Below are 19,349 nucleotides of genomic sequence, written 5' to 3' on the forward strand. Positions count from 1 at the left end.
ATAGGTTTACCAGGCATATAGTGAGTGACTCTTGACCTATAGTTGATGTGGAAGTGTGAGCTCTCTTCTTGTTCTGTTCTGATTTCAGATAGCAGACTTCTGCCAGCGGAAAAGTGAGCGCTCATCATATGAAGTGGAGGAACTTCCTGTTACAGAGCAGGAGCTGCGGAAACTGAGGAACCCAGACACACAGCAGGAGCTGGAAGTAAGCTTCCCAGTTTGTTTAGCCCCATGTGCATGATGCCACAGCTTGTGTGAGGTCAGTGGGCAGCTCGTAGGAGCAGTTCTCTCCTTCCACCTCACCCACTGAGCCATCTTGCCTCTTCAAGCAGCAAGTTTTTTAAATGGTTGCAGATAAATTTTCTTCGTCATCAGTTCTGAGAATTTGCTCTGTGATTGTGTGAACTCTGAGTGTGAGTGTGGGATGCTGTTTTATGTGTTTACTGTTAAACACATGTGTGTTTATGTCATGTAAGTGATGTCTGGAGCTTACATGGAATCACAGAATAACAGATGTTGCTCATGTGAGATGACACAAAGGAAGCTACATGGTCCAGATTTTCATAGTATTTAGAGAAAGGGAATTCGGATTTCCCGCCATCTTGCTCATGTCCTTGTTACTACATGGTCCAGATTTTCATAGTATTTAAAGAAAGGGAATTTGGATTTTCCGCCATCTCACTCAAGTCCCTATTCCTTTCTCTTTGTTTGCGTTTTGGGAGGAGATTGGTAAGTTTGAAACCAAGATGAGATGAGCATGAGGAAGCATTCCTATTTGATGGTGCTGATGGTGTTTAGTCAAATGCCTGTGTGGAGCCATGTTGGGTGCTGTAGAAGTGTACAGAGTAGCCTGAGGAGTTCACATTCCAAACTGGGAGAGAGTCTAAAACAGTCACTCTGCTGTACTGCACAGCATCTATGTGCGCTGGGTGAGGGCTTCTCACGTCCCTCTGCCATTCTGACCTGGCTGAGGAATACTATAGTTGAAGGCTTCCAGGGAGATGAGGTCATTTGAGCCAGGTGCCTAGTGAGGCTCTTTAGTGCTTTTATGCTCTTCAGAGATAAAGAGCAGGGATTGAAAACCGGCCCTGTCTGTGTTCTCTGGCTGTGAGCGCTCCTATTATTTCCTTTCAGGTGGTTGTGCGGTTAGAAGGTGGAATTGGTGTCTCTTTGATTAACAAAGTCCCAGAAGAATTGGTCTTTGCAAGCCTTACAGGAATCAACATCCACTACACTCAGCTGGCAGCTAGTCACATGCTTGAGCTCAGCATACAGGACGTGCAGGTACCAGGATGGAGTTGCTCAGATCAAGTGTTTGGTTATACTTTCAATTATGTGTGTATCTGTATGTGAATATGTACACATGAGTGTTAGTGCCAAGGGAAGACAAAACTGCCCTAAGATCTGAAGTTAGAGCCAGTCGTGAACCGTTCAATGTGGGTGCTGGAAAGCACAGCCAAGTCCTTTGCAAGAGCAGCAAGCAACCACTGTGCCACCTCTCCAGCCCCTGGAGGAAGTAGCTTGTGGTCTTCACGAGACTCATCCTGGGAAATAGCTTCCACCTCAAAGTGTCTCACAAATTCTCTGTTTTTGAGATGGGCTCTTACTGTGTAGGCCTGTAACTTGCTATATAGGTCCAGGCTGGCCTGGAGCTCACAAAGAGCTGCCTGCCTCTGCCTCGTGAATGCCATCTTCAAAGGCATGGCCATTATGCCTGGTGACACAAATACAGATGAATTCCAGATATTCTAGCTACTGACCTATAAATAATCTAGAGACTAATTGGGGTGGGAGGTGATTGCACAGTGTATATGTGTAGGTCGGGACAAAGTCAGTTCCCTCCTCCCTCCTTTACCTGAACGCCAGGACTTGAACTTGCATTGTCAGGCCATGTGACCAGCCTCAGGTTTCCCTTATCATATTGGAAAAAAGGGACAGAGTCATGTAGCCATCTCCTAGAGGAGATGGGGATCATTGTAGGGATAAACAACATGGTCTGACTTCTACTTCCAGGCAAGATGGAATAACTGAGACTGACTTTGAGATAAGCCCTAAGTCCACATAAAATAACAGCAGCTTCAGGACACTGAAAATCAGACCACAATGGACAGTAACCCATGAAAGATGGAAAATAAGAGAGGTGAACCTCATGACTCAATTAGCTTGTGAACTTTCCAGGCTGTGGTGCTGAGAAAGGAGGCTAGAACAGGCCAGCAGTGTGGAAGTATAGAGAAGACAACTGAGCATTCACAGGACTGACAGCTCAGTAGATAGTGGTGTACCTGTGTGGAGAGGAGTGCCAATCTGTGTGAGGACACTTCTCATCCAGGAAGATCTGAGGGGGCAGAATGAGAACTGCACTGGAAACCCCAGAACAGTCTTAACTCTCCATGGTCTATTGGCCCCCTGTTGAATGCTACTCTGACCCGGTCTTGAAAATCATGAATGGAAAATCTGAACGGATCCCAGGAAGTTGACTATGTCCCCAGCAAGCCTCATGATGTATTGGAGTGCAAACATGTCCAGCACCAAACAAGGCAAAGCTGACAGGCTCACATCCTGTCAGCAGCTGCCGTGTGTGTCGCTGAGCAGAGCAGCACACTGAGGATGAGCGTGCTTTCAGGGTGGACCCAGCACTAGCACAGTCACTAGAACATAGTAAAACTGTTATGAGAACTTTGGAAAATCCAGTAGCAACCCAGAAAACAAAAACTTGACTTTAAGAAATGAAAATTTCAATGGATGTATATAACACACAAGCTGGATGGGAACTCCATGAGACCTTCCATGCCCATGGGCTCCTTATCTGTGCTAAACTTATACAGGTTTTTCTCCATATCAGTGTTTCCTAAACAAAGAATAACAACCGATTCCATACCACTTACATTGTATGAGGCACTGCAAGCCATTTAGAGACTGTAAAGAATGCAGGAGGCTGTGTGTAGCTGTATGCAAATACCACACTGCTTTATAGGATAGAGCATTCATGGTTTTAGCATGCAGGGCATCTTGGGACCAACTCCCTGCCACTATGAGACATCATAGTCAGGTTATGCAAAGCCAGTAGTAAAGTGATTCATGGCTAAAAATATTATATACAAAGGAACAAAGATAAGATGACAGCTGGGTGATAGTGGTGCACACCTTTAATCTGAGCACTTGAGAGGCAGAGGCAGAATCTCTGTTAGTTCGAGGCCAGCCTGGTCTACTGAGTGAATCCCAGGACAGGCTCCAAAGCTACAGAGAAACCCTGCCTTGAAAAACAAAAAACAAACAAAAAATGACAAAGATAATAAGAACAAATTTCTTGTTGGGAAAAATGTAAGTGAAAAGATAGTCAGCAATGTCTTGAAGTATTGAAAAGGGGGCAAAAAGCTGTCATTCTAGAAACCTCCCCAAAGAAGTATCTTTCAAAAATCAGGGTGTCTCAGGCAGTGTTCTGTGCCAGTAAAGACAGCATGACTGCAGCAGCATGCACGGAAGAAAGCATTTGCTTGGGTCAGTCTATTGCCATCATGGCGGGGATTGTGTGACACACAGGCAGATAGGACACTGGAAAAGTAGTCGAGGGTTTTATATCCTGATCCTCAGGCATCAGGCAGATAGTGAGACTGGGCCTGGGTGGGCTTTTAAAGCCACAAAACCCATCCTCAGTGACACACCTCCTCCAACAAGGCCACACCTCCTAATCCTTCCCTGGGCTGGGGACCTTGCATTCAAATACAGGTACCTATGGGCATCATTTTCATTCTAACCAACTCAAAGGGTGAAGTGAAGATGTTCTTAGACATAGAAACGGTGAAGGGTTTATTATCACCAACCACAACCTCCAAATGCATCAGAGCACATTACTCAGCAGACAGAAATAGGTGCTGATGGGATTTGAATCAACACCAACTAGAGGAGAAAACCTCAAATGGTGACATGAAAAACATGGCAAACTAGGCTTCTCAAGGTAGTCTCCTAAGGAGGTGTAGTGGCTTCAACTACATCTATAGTTGCTGTCTATATCACATATCAGTGTAGAATGTTTAACAGCAGTGGTGAAGTCTGCAGGGAAGAGATAGCGGTGCAGCACTTTAGCACATAAAGTGGGATGATGTCATCTAATGGTGGACCAACACATTGACTTAAATACTGCAAACCTCCCAAAATAATAATAGTTGTAGGTAATCAATAAAGTGGAATAATTGCTTAGTGGAAATAAGAGAAAGCAGAAATAGAGAAGATGACATGTGGGATGGTTAGCAAGCCACAGCATGATGGCAGACAAAAATTTAATGTTGCCAATTTATTATCAGTGTGATCAACACAGAGATAGTCAGATTGCATAAAAATGCAAGATCCAATTGCTACCCACAAGAAACATACAATAGTACTACCTATAATCAACACAGAGGCTGAGGCAGGAGGATTGTGTGTTCAGGGTCAGCGTGTGCTAGCAGTAGAGACCCTGTGGCCAACCCCCATCCCCACCTGTTCATTAGAAAGACACAAATAGGTTAAAAGGACCTAGGGGAGGGGGGAGCACTACACTTTTAACTAGTCTCGAGGAAGGAAATTGGAGTCACACTGATTAATGTCAGAACAAAGAAGATTAGCAGAGATAAAGAAGGTAATTTCCTAATGATAGGAGAATTAATTAATCAGGAGGACATGACACATGTGCACACTGATCTGCCTAATCACAGACTCCAGCCTTCTGACATTGTGACACCATGTCATCTCCAGAGCCTCACTCGAGAACTGTGCCGTTGAGTTACAGAGAAAGAAACCGCAAAAAGGAAAAAGAGAAATTGCAGAACGTTTTAATAAGTCACAGTTTCATGTTGTGCTGCATTTCCAACTGTTCTGGGCTGTACATGGCTCAGAATCTGAGGATTGGACACCTGATTAGAACTATAAAATAAGTAGAAAAGAGCTTGGGAGATGACTTGGTCGATAAAGATGTTTGCTGTTGAGAACAGACTTCCACGAGGTGTCTCTGACCTACATACACATACATGCCAATTAGTTGTGTGCTCAGCCTGGTGTATGCAGTGGTGAACAAGAGACCTGTCTCAAACAAGGCATGAACTGACCCCCCCCCCCGCCCCAGGCTATTCCCTGATCTCCACACATATGACCACACCTACATACATACACAGGCACAAGGTTTTAAAAAAATTGAAGGAATGCAGTAAATATAAACAGCAAGGGGAAAAAACACTAAATGATTGAAATACATGAACTAGAATCTATGATAACGGTAGAAAAAAATTAGTAAAATCAAACATTGTCTTTGAGGGCTGGAGAGACAGCTCAGCCTTCAGAACTTGCAGAGGAGCAAGGTCTCTGCTCTCTCCTGTCTTCAAGGAGTTTGGAATGAGGGAGAAACATCAATAGTGCATCATTCTGGCCTTGGTCAGCTTGGGTACTGGCTGCTCTTCACTTCTCCACCAATAAGCTAGGGACAGTGTGCTGAGGCCTGCACCCAGGAGTCATGGCTATGGTGACCAGGGTAGTGGTAGGCATTGCAGGTTGTAATACATTGTGGTGACTAGTTTTGGATATGACAGGTCTATTCACCTGATGCATTAAGAATTTTTTTTAATTTTGAAATTTCTTTTTAATTGTCAGATAAATTGTATTTATTTATTGTGTCAAATATGAAGTTTTAAATATTTATATACTATACAGTAGCTATATTGAGCTAACTTCTTAGTCTTCACCCACCTAAAAAATATTAATTCCCTTTGTTATTTATTCTTGTTAGATTATTTGTTATCTATTCTTATTATGTTATTGTCAACAAAATTTTTATTTATTTTGTGCATTTATATGTGTGTATGGCACAGTGTGTGTGTGTGTGTGTGTGTGTGTGTGCGTGTGTGTGTAGGTGAGGGCATAAGTTGAGAGAATTGGTTCTCTCTTTCCATCACCTAGATACTAGAGATTAAACGTAAGTCAGCAAACGGCTATCTGCTGAGCCATCTCTCTGGACATATTATTTTTGAGACGGGCTCACTGTGTTCTCAGTTCTCCTGCCTCCCCTTTCCTAGAGCTGGGATTATGGGTATGTACCATATTGCCCATCATCATCACCACTGGTCTTGGATGAGAATGTGTGTGTGCTGTTGCTGTGAGGTGGCAGATTGGCCAGGAGACTCTGAGTAGCCTACATAGTATAGACACTAGCCCAAGGGAACAAGTGACAGCTAAGCAGCTTGACTTGTTTTTGTTTTGCTGGCCTTTTCTGCCCCAGGTGGACAACCAACTCATTGGTACTACTCAGCCCTTCATGCTCTATGTGACCCCCCTGAGCAATGAGAATGAGGTCATTGAGACAGGCCCTGCTGTGCAAGTCAATGCGGTGAAGTTCCCCAGTAAGAGCGCGCTGACCAACATCTACAAGGTGGGCTGGCAGGGAGGCTGGGGGCAATGGCATGTAGAGGCACACTTGCTGTTTCACAGCGAGGTTACAGGGCAAGCAGCAGCACAGTGTGTACACAAAGGTGGCTCTCAGGGCCGAGCCACGAGGGAAATGTTAGGAGCACCTTTTCATGGTGCTCTTTATCCTTAGTCGTGGTTTCAGTGCCCTTGGAGCTGAACCTTGGGTCATACTGAACCCGCTGAGGCCAGGGTCTCCATTCCTAAGGGAAGCAGTGCCTTGTAGGCCACTGCAATTAGGGACCAAGTAGTCTGGAGGTACTTCCGAAGCAGTGTGAGAGGTCTGACCTTGGAACAGACAGCATGCTATGTAAACTGCAATGCTTGGACTTTCAGCAGAGAGGTAAAAAGAAGAGCTCTCTCTGAGCTAGACAGAGGCCAGCTGTGATAGCAGAAAGCTGAAAAAGTGGGAGCCCTCTTTCTGGTCCTTTGTCACCAGTGCTGATGGGACCAAGCCTACCTCACTGGTGAGGCCCTGGGGACCAAGCATAAAGGTGGCAAAGTATCCACTGAACATCAGACTTCCGTTGACTATAACAAGGCAAAGAGAGGTGAGCCACATGTGGTTTGTCATTAACTCACACAGGTAAAGAAGCCATGAGCCAGAATCTTGCTTTGCTGTCCAAGCTGATGTGCAACTCCTGAGCTCAAGCAAACCTCTTGCCTCAGCCTGCCTTAGTAGCTGGCACTGTGTTGTCACTGTGCCTGCCACACTGGATCTGCTTACTGACTCAAAGAAAAGCTGCTTTAGCTCTTGCTTAAAACCAGACTTTCTTCCTCTCTAGCATCTCATGGTCACGGCCCAGAGGTTCACAGTACAAATCGAGGAGAAACTGCTGCTCAAGCTACTGAGTTTCTTTGGCTACGACCAGGCAGAATCAGGTAAAGCTGTACACTCTATACTTTTGCCTGAGATTGGTCCACAGTGTTGTGTTAGTCTCCATCAACCACACTGGCTGTGCCTCCCAGCCTGAGCTAGCAGGCTCAGATTTGCAGTTCTGCAGCTCCCTTCCAAAACTGCTTGTGTCTGAGTTAGGTCCACAAACTAGGCAGCCCCGAGGGAGTCGTGGGATCCCTGCGGGGGGGTCAGGGTTTCCTGGAGTGTCTAGCAGCTGGCTAGGAAGCAGTATACCCTCCTCTGCACTTGCAGGTTCTGTTCCTCTGCTCTCTCATAACAGAATGATGACAGTCATTTAGCAGGCCACTTAGTTTATGAAACCAGCTCAGGGCCAAGGTTCAGAAATGACTTTTTGGCGGTGGCTTTGGTTTAGTTTGAAAAACAAAAACTGGCTAACCTCACTTGTTGACTTTTGACATTTGCACCCCTGTGCCTTAATGCCATTACAAAGGTTTCTTGTTGCTGTCCTCTGCTCTTTGGAGAGGGGTCAGATCACTATCAGAAAGAGGACATTTCTGCAGAGCTGGGAGAGTTCAGTGCTTGTCTCCTTAGCCTCTTTAACACAGCTCTTTCTCCTGCCTTTCCTTAGGGCTACAGCTGAGAAAGGAGCCAGTGGTGCACACTTTTCAAAAGACTTAGTGTGTGTGTGTGCACGCGCATGTGCATGCGTGTGTGCCCATGCACACATGTTTGTCTACCCTGTGTGTCCAGATGCCTGTGGAGGCCAGAAGAGGGGCTCAGATCCCCTGAAACTAGAGTCATAGGTCCTTGTGAGCTGACCAATATGGCTGCTGGGAAGTGAACTCAGGTCCTCTAGAAAAGCAGCAAGCTCTCTCAACTGCTAAATCATCTTTCCAGCCATTTGGCCAGCTTTTATTCTGTTTGTTTTGAGATAGTCTGACTCTGTAGTTCATGCTCAAGCTCACAATCTCCCATGCCTTCACCTTTTAAAACTGAAGGAGTGATGGTAAAGAGGCTTTTGTTCTTGTCTTTGTCTGCCATGTTGGCTAGAGGGAACATGTACATACAGACCCACAATGTGACAACAATATTTTTCTATTTTTACTCTAGATTTAGAGATCAGCTTTAAATCTTCAGCACCACAAATAAATAGAATGAAGCTTTAAGAATATTTAATTGGTCTAGGGATTTTACTCAGTGGTACAACATGTAGGTAGCTTGTATGAGGCACTGTGCTGAGTCCTTGGGCCTCAAAAAGAAAGAAAGTAAAGACAGAGACAAGCATTTCAGAGGAAGAACAAGGCCCTGTCTGTCTAGTGCTGTGCTTTCAGCTTTGGTTCGAGCCCAGTTTGTTAGGAGTCCCATAGCCACCTGCGTGCCCAGCAGCCAGGCAAGCAGGCAGCATTCTATCTGGTTCCTTCCCAGGAAAATTCACTTCAGGTTTCATGAGTCACACTTTTCTTGTGTTCTTGTAAGTTCCTCTTGGAATTCTCCTACAGCATTGCACAGAGGACTCAGGCTTTTGTAAAGACCTTGTCGGCCTTCCATTACTTGTCCTCCATTTTCAGTAGCCAGTTCTGTTTCCTGGGTGTGGAAGGCAGGTGTCCTTTGGAACATCCTTCAGCTTTGAGTAGAAGTGATGGCAGCTTTGACTGGAAATGTGCTAAGTAGCTGTGAGCATTTTCTCTGGTTTGCCTCTGGAGACACAGGAAGCCAAGGGAACCCTGCTGCCTGAATGGATGCTCTGTATCCTCCCATTCAAAGAGTGCCTTCCAGTTCCAGTTCATGTCCCTCCCTCATACTCAGGGGCTGACCAATAAAATTCTGCCTTGACTATCCTGCTTCCGAGACTTGCACTGCTGGGGAGGATGCTACTGTGGAGGTAGCTGTCCCAGCATCTTCTCAGGAATGTGTTCTTCATAGCATTGCTTCTGTTGAGAGTGTCCTCTTTGGTTCAGCTGTTCTGCACTATAGATTTATATGGCTTGGATCATAAGTACTAGTAATGACAATAATTCTGGAAAGTCCGTGGCCAGCAAATGAACCTGTGACCTTTGACTTTTCAAGATCCTGTGTGCTGGGTGGCACAGAGTCATAGGTTAACAGATGAAGCTAACCTAATCAAATTTACATTGGATGACCCATATACAACCTGCTTTTGTATATAGAAATAGCAACTGGATACTGTTTGCGATGCAGAGCCCAAAAAAACTAGGAAAGTGAGATGGTGGCTGTTTGTGTGGGCTTTTATGTGGGGTCACACAGGTTTGAGTCATGATGCCAGCAGCTTTTGGTTTTGTTTTTCCTTTTGCCTTTGGACCAGAGGTTGAAAAATATGATGAAAACCTCCACGAAAAGACAGTGGAGCAGGGGGGAACCCCAACGCGATACTACTTCGAGAATCTTAAGATCAGCATCCCCCAGATCAAGCTGAGTGTGTTCACTTCCAACAAACTGCCGCTGGACCTTAAGGTGAGCCAATGCTGGTGCGCTCTCGGAGGAGTGTGTGTTGACTGGTCACTTTCTTTGTCTGGAATTAGCACCCCTGGCGCTCGTTTCGTACTTTCCTTTGTGGGTGCTCATTAACTGCGGTAAGAATCTTTTTGCCCGATGTTTGCATATAGTGTTGCTGAAAATGAAGGCATTCCTGAAAGGATGAAGCAGGACAATCTAGCACTCATCTGCCCTTTGTAGAGCTCTAAGCTTCCCTCAGAGCAGGAGAAACTTCGTCCTTGGGCTTGGTCCAAGTTGTAACTGCGACCAAGACCGTCTTTCTCCTGACCCACCGTCCAGGTCTCTCTCACTTTTTTCTAAGCATCTATTTCTACTGTGATGGCCGTCAGATGGAAGGTCAGCCATCTTCAAGGGAGACTTAGCTATCAGCCTGCTGGGCCGTGGCCTTGTACAGCTTCAGGACATAATCCTCCTACCAACCGTCTTGATCCATAGCTGATGGTTACAGCCTCAACGCCACCTTCATTTTTAGTGGCAAAGCATATTTGAAGGAAGGTAGTGGGCTGACATTCAAATCCAAGTCTACATTATGTCTGAGTTCCCCACTGTACTGTACTGGCCCCCTGGGACCTAGACGAGGATGTTGTTAGACTGTGTCTCCTCAGTGGTACCTTTGCTTAGTAGGTTGGGAAGCTGAAGTTCTCTGTTTTGTTTCTTCATCCTGTATAGTAGTAAGCATCACCTATACAGGAATGGGACAGGTACTGTTAAAATGCCTTTCCTTTTGTTGATGCTGAATCTACCTGCTCAGGTTGGCAGCCATTGCTTCTGGTTCTTCCTTGTGATGCCCTTGAAGATGATTGTCCAAGCCTCCCTCCCTACACTGTGCATCAGTGGCCACATTGGTCTGTGCTACTTCTCTCAGGAGATGCACGACGGCTGCAGTGTCTCCACAGAGGAACATCTAGATAGCTGAAAAAGTTGTGAGCCTGCAGTGTTGGGTTCAGATGCCCATGCAGGTTAGGCTGCAGGCTCTGCCTGGTAGTGCAAGGGGCCTTCAACCCAGAGCACAGTTCCATGAGGAGGGGCAGCACGGCCCACTGTAGCCGTCACCGCTGTGGCTGGGGATTGTAAGCCCAGCACTGCCCAATGCTCAGGATTTTAAGGAGAAGCTTGAAATCTGCATTTTTGTGCAGAATCTCTTGGTTTTTAAATGTTGGCAGTCGGTTCACATTTAAAAAAAATAACAACAAAAAGCCTTGTGGGCCTGACAACACATGTGTGGGCCTCATGTGCCACAGCCTGCCAACTCCCAGCTTCTAAAATAGACAGACCTGCAGGTGATGAGGCAGCTGTCTGCTCAGCCTCAGATTCTAGAAGAGACTGGGATGGGGTGATGCCTTCAGCGAATTCAGGCAGGGGAGGGCCGGCCCGGTTCAGGGGCAGCGTCCTGGGAATAGTGGCACAGTACCCTTCTCCTCTCGCTGCCCTGCTGCTTAATCTGCCCCAAAGTGTTTCCCAGGAGGCTGGAGATGCTTATAATTAGCCAGGGAGCGAGGGGAAAACCATGGGAAACTACTGTCTTGCTAATATCCACAAGTATCCACTTGACTTCTGTGACCCTTGGAATGGGTTTGTTTGATAAAGTCTGTTCCCCCAGAACACTTGGCTCTCACCCAGCAAACCAATGCTAAGCATTTCCTGCAAGTGGAAGACTTCTTGATTTAAAATCGTCTCGTTAAAGAGCACAGACCCCCAGCATTCCTTTCAGAGTGCTCCCAGCAGAAGTGCCTGGTCCCCAGACCTGTGGTACCGATGCCATGTGTGCTCTGCACCCTTGTGGTTCTGTTGCCATGCGTTCTCTGCAGTCCTGGGTAGTGCTGTCATGTGCCTCTGCAGTCTTGTGGTACTGTTGCCATGTATGCTCTGCAGTCCTGGGGTTCCAATGCTATGCGTTCTCTGCAGTCCTGGGGTTCCAGTGCCATGTATGCTCTGCAGTCCTGGGGTTCCAATGCCATGTGTGCTCTGCAGTCCTGGGGTTCCAGTGCCATGCGTTCTCTGCAGTCCTGGGGTTCCAATGCCATGCGTTCTCTGCAGTCCTGGGGTTCCAATGCCATGCGTTCTCTGCAGTCCTGGGGTTCCAATGCCATGCGTTCTCTGCAGTCCTGGGGTTCCAGTGCCATGCGTTCTCTGCAGTCCTGGGGTTCCAATGCCATGCGTTCTCTGCAGTCCTGGGGTTCCAGTGCCATGTGTGCTCTGCAGCTCTACAGGTGCTATGTGTGCTCTGCTGAGGTGAGCTCAGCCCTTCATGTTGACTGTCTTCTTGGGATTCTGTTAGAGGACTTTTCAGAGTAGTATTATGCAGATACCATGGCATACCTGTGTTTCAAGCAGGGTGTTGGGATTGGGAGTTGAGCTCTGGACTTGTAGAAGTCACCGTTGTTATCGTACTTTGAGTGTTCTTCCTGGCGTTTGGGACTCCTAAGATAATACCATTTATTCAGAGTTTTATAACAGAGTAACAGCCCTTTATTAGGAGCTCTTAGGAAGGGCAGTATGCTCTTTCTGATGAATATGGAATCACTAAACACATGTGCTTAGGAAATGAAGCCCTTCTCTGTGAAGAGCAGCCACAGGGGCCTGACTCAAAGGTAAGCCTGTCTTAGAACTGAAGGACCAATTGCCTCCATTCTCTGGACTCCCAGGCAGGAGTGAGGCTGTCAGAAATCTCAGAGGGGGGCCTTTCTAGGTTTACACTGAGGGACATTGTTGCTAGATGCAGTGTCTGTCTGGTGCTCAGACCTGTCTACATCTGCTGTCTTCGTTGGATTCATGACAGACAGGAAGGGAAGCTAATACTCCATTTCATGGAGTCAAGAACACGGCTTCTCCTCCTTTCTCTTCATGCTTTGTATGGAGTTTGTATGTTAGTGATACCGTGGTCATTTGAAAAACCAGGTAGCTTTTATATGGGGGTTTCCCCCAACTCCGTTAAAGATCAAAAGATACCAGGGGGGTCTTTAAAAGTTTTCAGACGGTGCCTACAGCAGGCTTTTCCCATTTAGAGCATTGGGGTATAACAAAAGAAGGACCTTAATTGAGCAATCTAGTTTGGAAGAAAACCCACACTTTAATGGTCAGAGAGTGAGCGGGTGGGGGTAAGGGGGGGATTTCAAACAAAGACACTATTTAAAAAGCCTAAAACTGTCTTCTGAAAGGCTTGAAATAATTTGTTGGGAAACTTCAGACCCTTTACTTTTTCCCTCCCCTCCCTAAATAAAAACCAGATTTGTTAAAAGGAAAAAGATCCAGTATTGTTAATTGTGTTTCAGAAAGTGCCAGAGAGGGAAGTAGCCCCGTAGCTTTAAACACTGTCCCCAAAGGGAAATCGGCAAATACCCTGCTTCACATAAACAGTCTCAATGTGCCATAAATAAACCTTTAGAGAATGAATTCCAGACAGTTTTGTTTAGTGTGGGATAAACTAAGAAAGGAAAGGACAAGGCCCAGGGCCTAGCTGTGATCTGAGGCCTAGTGGACAGGTATTTCTTCTTTCAACTTGGCGCCCCGTCTCTGGAAGGCTTCAGCCGTTTTGTCTGGGAGGTGGGAGTGGGCAGTTTTCTATTTTATTAAGAACTTATGAGCACATGGTTGCTTTCTCCAGAATCCATTTTACAACAGGAAACTGCTACTTGAGTAACTAAGTGTCCTACTGTATGTGACCAGTCACTGGGTCCCTCCGGAGGGAGCAATTGTACCAACAGGCTGGCCCTGTGCTTTTGCAAACAAGGGATACGGGGCAGTAAATGACTAAGTGAAGACAGTTTCATTCCACTTCCCTGATTCCAGGATGGATGGTACCTGTTGTGAGGCCTTGGCAGCTTGGTAAAGGTCGAAGGGACCTGTAGCAGAGTACCAGTCTTTTTTAATGTTAGGTCTCAATGAGGAAGTTTCACTTCTTGCTTTGTTTCTAAGCTTTCTACCTTAAGCTTTTGTTTAAGGCTTCCCCATCTCTGAGAAGAAAGTAAAACTCACAGCATTGGTGAGACTGTGTGCCCACATGTTAGTCCCTGACCTTGGCCTGAGGCCTGTAATGAAGGAGTTAAGCTAACTGTCCGTTTTCTTCCTCAGTGAAATGGGGAAAACTTCGATACAGTCCCTTTGTGCCTACTTACTCTTTGGTGGGAGGCATGGCCAAATGAGTTTTGAGAAGAAATAGTGGCCCTCTCTGGTCTCTGTGCTTTCTACCAAATAAGTAGCTGTTGTTAAAAACAGCACATTCTAGTTTGGGATCTGCTCATGGCCAGTCTTGTGACTTTAGGTTGCCTACTTAGTATGTATGTCTTCAGTTTGGGTGGGAGGGAGGGGGTTAGGCTGACCTTGAATTAGATCTGAATCCCAGACTAGTTTTGAACTTGGCAAACTTCCTGCCTCAGCCTCCCATGTGCTAGAAGTGGAGGTGTAGCCCCCACACTGGCATCTTAAGGATGTTCTTAGTCCCTAAAATTTTTCCTTTTGATATTACCAGTGCCATCCCGTGGTCCCAGACCAGTGTTCTTTCCCTATTTCTGTCTCTGTCTCGTCCTCTGCTATTTGGTATTTGACTCTGTGTTTATGCCATGTCTCTTCTGGCCCTCCTGCCTCTACTCTTGCCTCTTGGGCTCTTTTTGTAGCTGTTTTTGTTTTTATTCTGCTGGAATTGTCTGGTCCTAGCAGCCAGCCAGGTGTCTGTCAGGTTATTGGTCTTTTATCTCTTTTCATTTTACAAACTCTTCATGAAAGTCCTATCTTGATCGAAGTAGCAGGTGTTTTCAAGGGATTAATTTTTATTTGGCTTGTGTGTTCATGTCCGTGTGTGTAGAGGCCAGAAGATAACCTTAATTGTCATTCCTTAAGAGCTATACCTGTATTTTGAGATAAGGTCTCCCTGACCCAGCCTGGCTGACTAGGGTAAACTGGCTGGCTAGCATGTCCCAGGGGTCTGCCTTTTCTGCCTTCCCAGCTCCCTAGTGCTGGGATTACAAGTATTAACCACCATGTCGTGTGTGTGTGTGTGTGTGTGTGTGTGTGTGTGAGAGAGAGAGAGAGAGAGAGAGAGAGTCAAACATGATGGGAGCCTTAATGGGATGGAAAGGTTTTGAAATCAAAGTATACTTACATCCTGTCCCCCTTGCCTCTCTCTGACTCTTCCTGTGCACCCCACCCACCATCTCTCAAATTCATGCCCCCTACTTCTTTGTTGTTGTGTGCATGTTCCTAAATACATAAATATAATCTGCTCAGTCCATATAAAGTTACTTGTATGTACTTGATTTCGGGGCTGACCGTTGGTATTGGATTACCGATTGGAGGCTGCGGGTATGTGGGGTGTCTTCCCTGTGGAGGACCATGTCTCCTGCTCTCCGCATCCTTAGTTGCCTGTAGTTCTTTCCTAGACTGCGGCTCCATAGGATTCCCTCTTCCGTGGTAGCATGCCTATTGGTATTATTATTGTTTAGATCTTGTTTAGATGTGGATAAAAAACATCATGGAATGTAGCTTCTCTGATATTTCTAGATGAAATTTCACAATGAGCTTCCTGTTCTCTCTCACGTGGGTGGGGCTAACTGTCAGCAGAAACTTTCTATGGAGTCCATATCTTCTTTTTTGTTTATTTTTTGAGACAGGGTTTCTCTGTGTAACAGCACTGGCTGTCCTAGAACTTGCTTTGTAGGCCATGCTGGCCTTGAATTCACAGAGCCACCTGCCTCTGCCTTCCGAGTCCTGAGATTAAAGGCATGCGCCACCACCATCCAGCATGAACCCGTATCTTTAAGGATGGCAATCTTAGCTTCCCCACACTGTGGCATCATCAGGAACAACAGTGTAGGGGCCTGCAGGTCTCTCGAGGCTGAGGCTCACTGATCACATGGTCTTACTTCTGAAGCAAATGACAGCAGTTATTAAAGATTCTGGTGAAAGGAAGACTTATGGTAAATACACCAAAATAGATCCATTGAAGATACAAAGAACTGTGACCATTTCAATCTATAAAGGGACACACTGAACAGAAAGTGTACACAATGTTTACATAGAAAAATGGAGACGTTGTTGGTGATGTTAAAAGCCCCTCTACATTAGGGTAAGCCTTGTTACTGCAGCGGAACACTGAGTGATGTGAAGCTTCCCTTTCCTCAGTTGACTTATGGGTCATAATCCTGAGGACAGTTCTAAAATTTTCTGGGCGAGCTTTTTTTCCCTCAAAAATTTATTGTGGCCAGTACCCAAGATAGTCCTCAAGGAAAAAGGGAATCCAAAGCACTCACAGTTCGTTACAGGGTCACAGCAGTTAAAAATGGTAGCGTTGTGGGGGACAGAACAAAAGGGAGCAGGAGCAGTCATGTGACTGTCATTGTGTGCTCAGTACTGCTTGGGAAGATACTGTCTGGAAAGATGTGCGTGGATCTCAGGTCACATAAGAACCAAGCTTTCGGTGTCGCCATGTGAGTGTGACAAATGAAGCAGGCATGTATACTGAGGGTCAATGTGCTCACCTTTTATGGGCCAGCAGCTAGACATGCACCTAACATAAATAAATAAATAAATAAATAAATAAATAAATAAATAAATAAATAAATAGAATGCCTGCAGATTCACCCAAAATGCATGTCTGTGAATGCCATAACTTCTTCACTGCTAACCGTTAAAGATTTTCAATGGCTGGGTGTGGCGATGCACACCTTTGTTCCTAGCACTCTGTAGCCAAAGACAAGAGGTTCTCTGTGAGTCTGAGACCAGCTTGGTCTACATAAAAGTTGCAGGCCAGACAGGATTACATAGAGAACCCTCTTGTCTCAAAACAAAACAAACAAAACAACACCCACCCAGCTTCCCACCAATATTAATGGTTAAATGGGATTTTACTTGTGTGATGTAAAATTATATAAAAATAAAAATTAATAAGATGTCACAGCCTAGTGAAAACACAGCAAAAGTACATGCTAACAAATCCATTTATGCAAAATGCAAATCAGAAAAACCCAGTCTGTGGAGGGAGGGTAGTATCTGTGCTGGGGGCAGGTCTGCTTTTTTTTTTATTTTTTTTTTTTAAGATTTATTTATTAAGCATACAATGTACTGCTAGCAAGGAAGGCACCAGATCTCATTACAGATGGTTGTGAGCCACCATGTGGTTGCTGGGAATTGAACTCGGGACCTCTGGAAGAGCAACCAGTGCTCTTACCCTCTGAGCCATCTCTCCAGCCCCGGCAGGTCTGCTTTTAAGGCAGTAATGACAATCCACTTTCCTACCTGGGAGCTGGAGAGATGACTTAGTGGTTGTAAGCACTGTAAGCAAAAGGGCTGGAGTTGTGACCCTTAGAATCTCACATAAAATGCTCAGTAGTCTTGCTTTCGTGTCCACAATTCCGGTCTTGGAAAACAGAGCAGATTGCTGAAGCAAGCTGGCTAGTAAGATGGGCTGTCTGGGAGTTCTGGGTTTGATGGAGAGACTCTGCCTCAAAAGAATAAGATGGAAGAGAGTCGAGAAAGATTCAGTTATCAGCTCATACATGCTCACACATGTGTATACCCTTGTGCAGTAACCATGCACACACTCACATGCATGCACACCACACAGGAGCATACAAGTGAAGATAAGAGGCAGAAACAATAATGGGCTGGAGAGATGGCTCAGAGGTTAAGAGCATTGCCTGCTCTTCCAAAGGTCCTGAGTTCAATTCCCAGCAACCACATGGTGGCTCACAACCATCTGTAATGGGGTCTGGTGCCCTCTTCTGGCCTGTAGGCATACACACAGACAGAATATTGTATACATAATAAATAAATAAATATTTTTTAAAAAATAAAACAAAGTAAATGTGTGTGCAGCTGCTCTGTCCCTGTGCAGTGTACATTAGTCAAAAAGGAGATCTTGGCAGACAAGGGTCCAGCAGACCAGAAGGGCTTCTGCCGTGAGGCTGACACGTCTGCTGCTGGAATGCTGAGATGTGTGTGACTTCGGGTAATAGATCTGTACATCTTTTTTCTGTGACATTTTACCTTTGTAATTATAAGGGAAATCCTTATGTTTAAACATTAATCCATGACTCATCATTTGTCGTGGGTTCTAGAATTATAGCACCTCAGAAAATCTCCTTGTGTCTGAAGTCTGTACCTTTTTTTTTTCCCTAACTAGGCCCTGAAAAGCACCCTGGGATTCCCACTTATTCGCTTTGAAGATGCTGTGATCAATCTGGACCCATTCACTCGGGTGCACCCGTATGAGACCAAGGAGTTCATCATCAATGATATCCTTAAGCACTTCCAAGAGGTGTGTGTGCATGCAGACAGGGAAGAGTGGAGTGAGGCAGGGGCAGCCAGGGCCAGGCAGCACCGTGGTTCTGGGTGTTGGGAGTCTAAGATGTCTCAGCTCTGCTGTGCTGTGTGAGTCAGGTCTTGCCTCCCTCCCCACCCCACCCCCATAGATATTCTGAGAATCCCAAGACTAACTTATGCACTGTTTGTCTTGTTCCTCAGGGCTGGTCCCGGGCTTCCTTCCCTGGGTTAGTCACAGCTCCTAGCTGTTTAGTTGGTGCTTCAGGAACAGCGCAGGGTACTGTGAACTCTTTATGCACCAGGCATGGCTGCTTTCAACAACCACACCACTGTTCTTAGCGCCTCTGAGATCTTGACCTTGAGTTGAACTTGTTTTTTTTTTTTTTAAATCAAGCTGGACAGTTTCCATTTTGTATTTTTTAATCTAGACTGCACAATTCCAAATATAGAGCCTTGAGTGGATCATCATATCATGTAGAATCTGTTAGTTTCCACAGTCAGAGCTTACTCATTTCCTTCCCTAACTGGAGATACACACACCACCACCACCCCTTGCAGGGACGTGCACAAGCAGGTACTCCTGGAATCAGGCATCAGACATGCAAAGGGCCTGGTGGGGTTTGCTTGCCAAGTCGGGGACCTTTTCTCCTCGCCTGCTCCTGCTGAGCACATACTCCAGAATCACCCCTCCTTGCTCCTGCCTGATTCTCCTAGTGGGCCTGGCGGGAAAGTCTGATGCTTTTTCATAAAAATCCCCAAAGACTCTTTCCAGTCTCACAGCTGCTTCCATTCTCCTAAGTGGCCTGGAAGCATATTTGTAACTGTATTGAAAACAGTCCCCCAGTGTGTGTGTTGGGTGAGGTTTAGGGTCATTCATGAGAGCACAGGAGGTCATTGGGGGGTGACGAAGATTGAGAAAGTCATCATTGACAGGACTGGGGGATGAGATAGATCCCTGACCTCTTCTTGGGGACACTGGTGCTGATGTACCTTTCCTCCCCCGTTCCATCCCACAGGAACTCCTCAGTCAGGCAGCGCGGATTCTAGGATCAGTAGACTTCCTCGGCAATCCCATGGGCCTTTTGAATGATGTTTCTGAAGGGGTCACTGGACTGATAAAGTATGGAAATGTCGGGGGCCTCATAAGAAATGTTACCCATGGAGTGTCGAATTCTGCTGCCAAGGTAAGGGAATGTTGATGAGATCATGGGATTAGCCTCAAGAGGCCTCTGTGTCACTGAGTTTCATTGGTGTTAGCTGGCCCAGAGAAGCAGCACTCACACCCTCTCCT

At 45.9% G+C, this 19,349-nt stretch overlaps 1 protein-coding gene across 8 annotated transcripts in view; it reads left to right on the forward strand.

Annotated features, from left to right (window-relative positions):
* Vps13d (vacuolar protein sorting 13 homolog D) overlaps positions 1-19,349 on the forward strand; it is a 226,072-nt gene that overhangs the window by 133,729 nt on the left and 72,994 nt on the right. For 7 of the 8 annotated variants that reach the window (XM_057785000.1, XM_057785001.1, XM_057785004.1 and 4 more), the window contains 7 exons: positions 89-205; positions 1,135-1,284; positions 6,245-6,394; positions 7,215-7,311; positions 9,612-9,760; positions 17,919-18,053; positions 19,075-19,242. In XM_057785000.1, the coding sequence (XP_057640983.1) occupies positions 89-205; positions 1,135-1,284; positions 6,245-6,394; positions 7,215-7,311; positions 9,612-9,760; positions 17,919-18,053; positions 19,075-19,242 (966 nt within the window). The remainder of the gene's footprint in view (positions 1-88; positions 206-1,134; positions 1,285-6,244; positions 6,395-7,214; positions 7,312-9,611; positions 9,761-17,918; positions 18,054-19,074; positions 19,243-19,349) is intronic. The other variant, XM_057785006.1, reaches the window with a different exon arrangement.

The sequence above is a fragment of the Chionomys nivalis genome, chromosome 11 (genome assembly GCF_950005125.1).
Source record: "Chionomys nivalis chromosome 11, mChiNiv1.1, whole genome shotgun sequence".
In the NCBI taxonomy this organism is placed as follows: Eukaryota; Metazoa; Chordata; class Mammalia; order Rodentia; family Cricetidae; genus Chionomys; species Chionomys nivalis.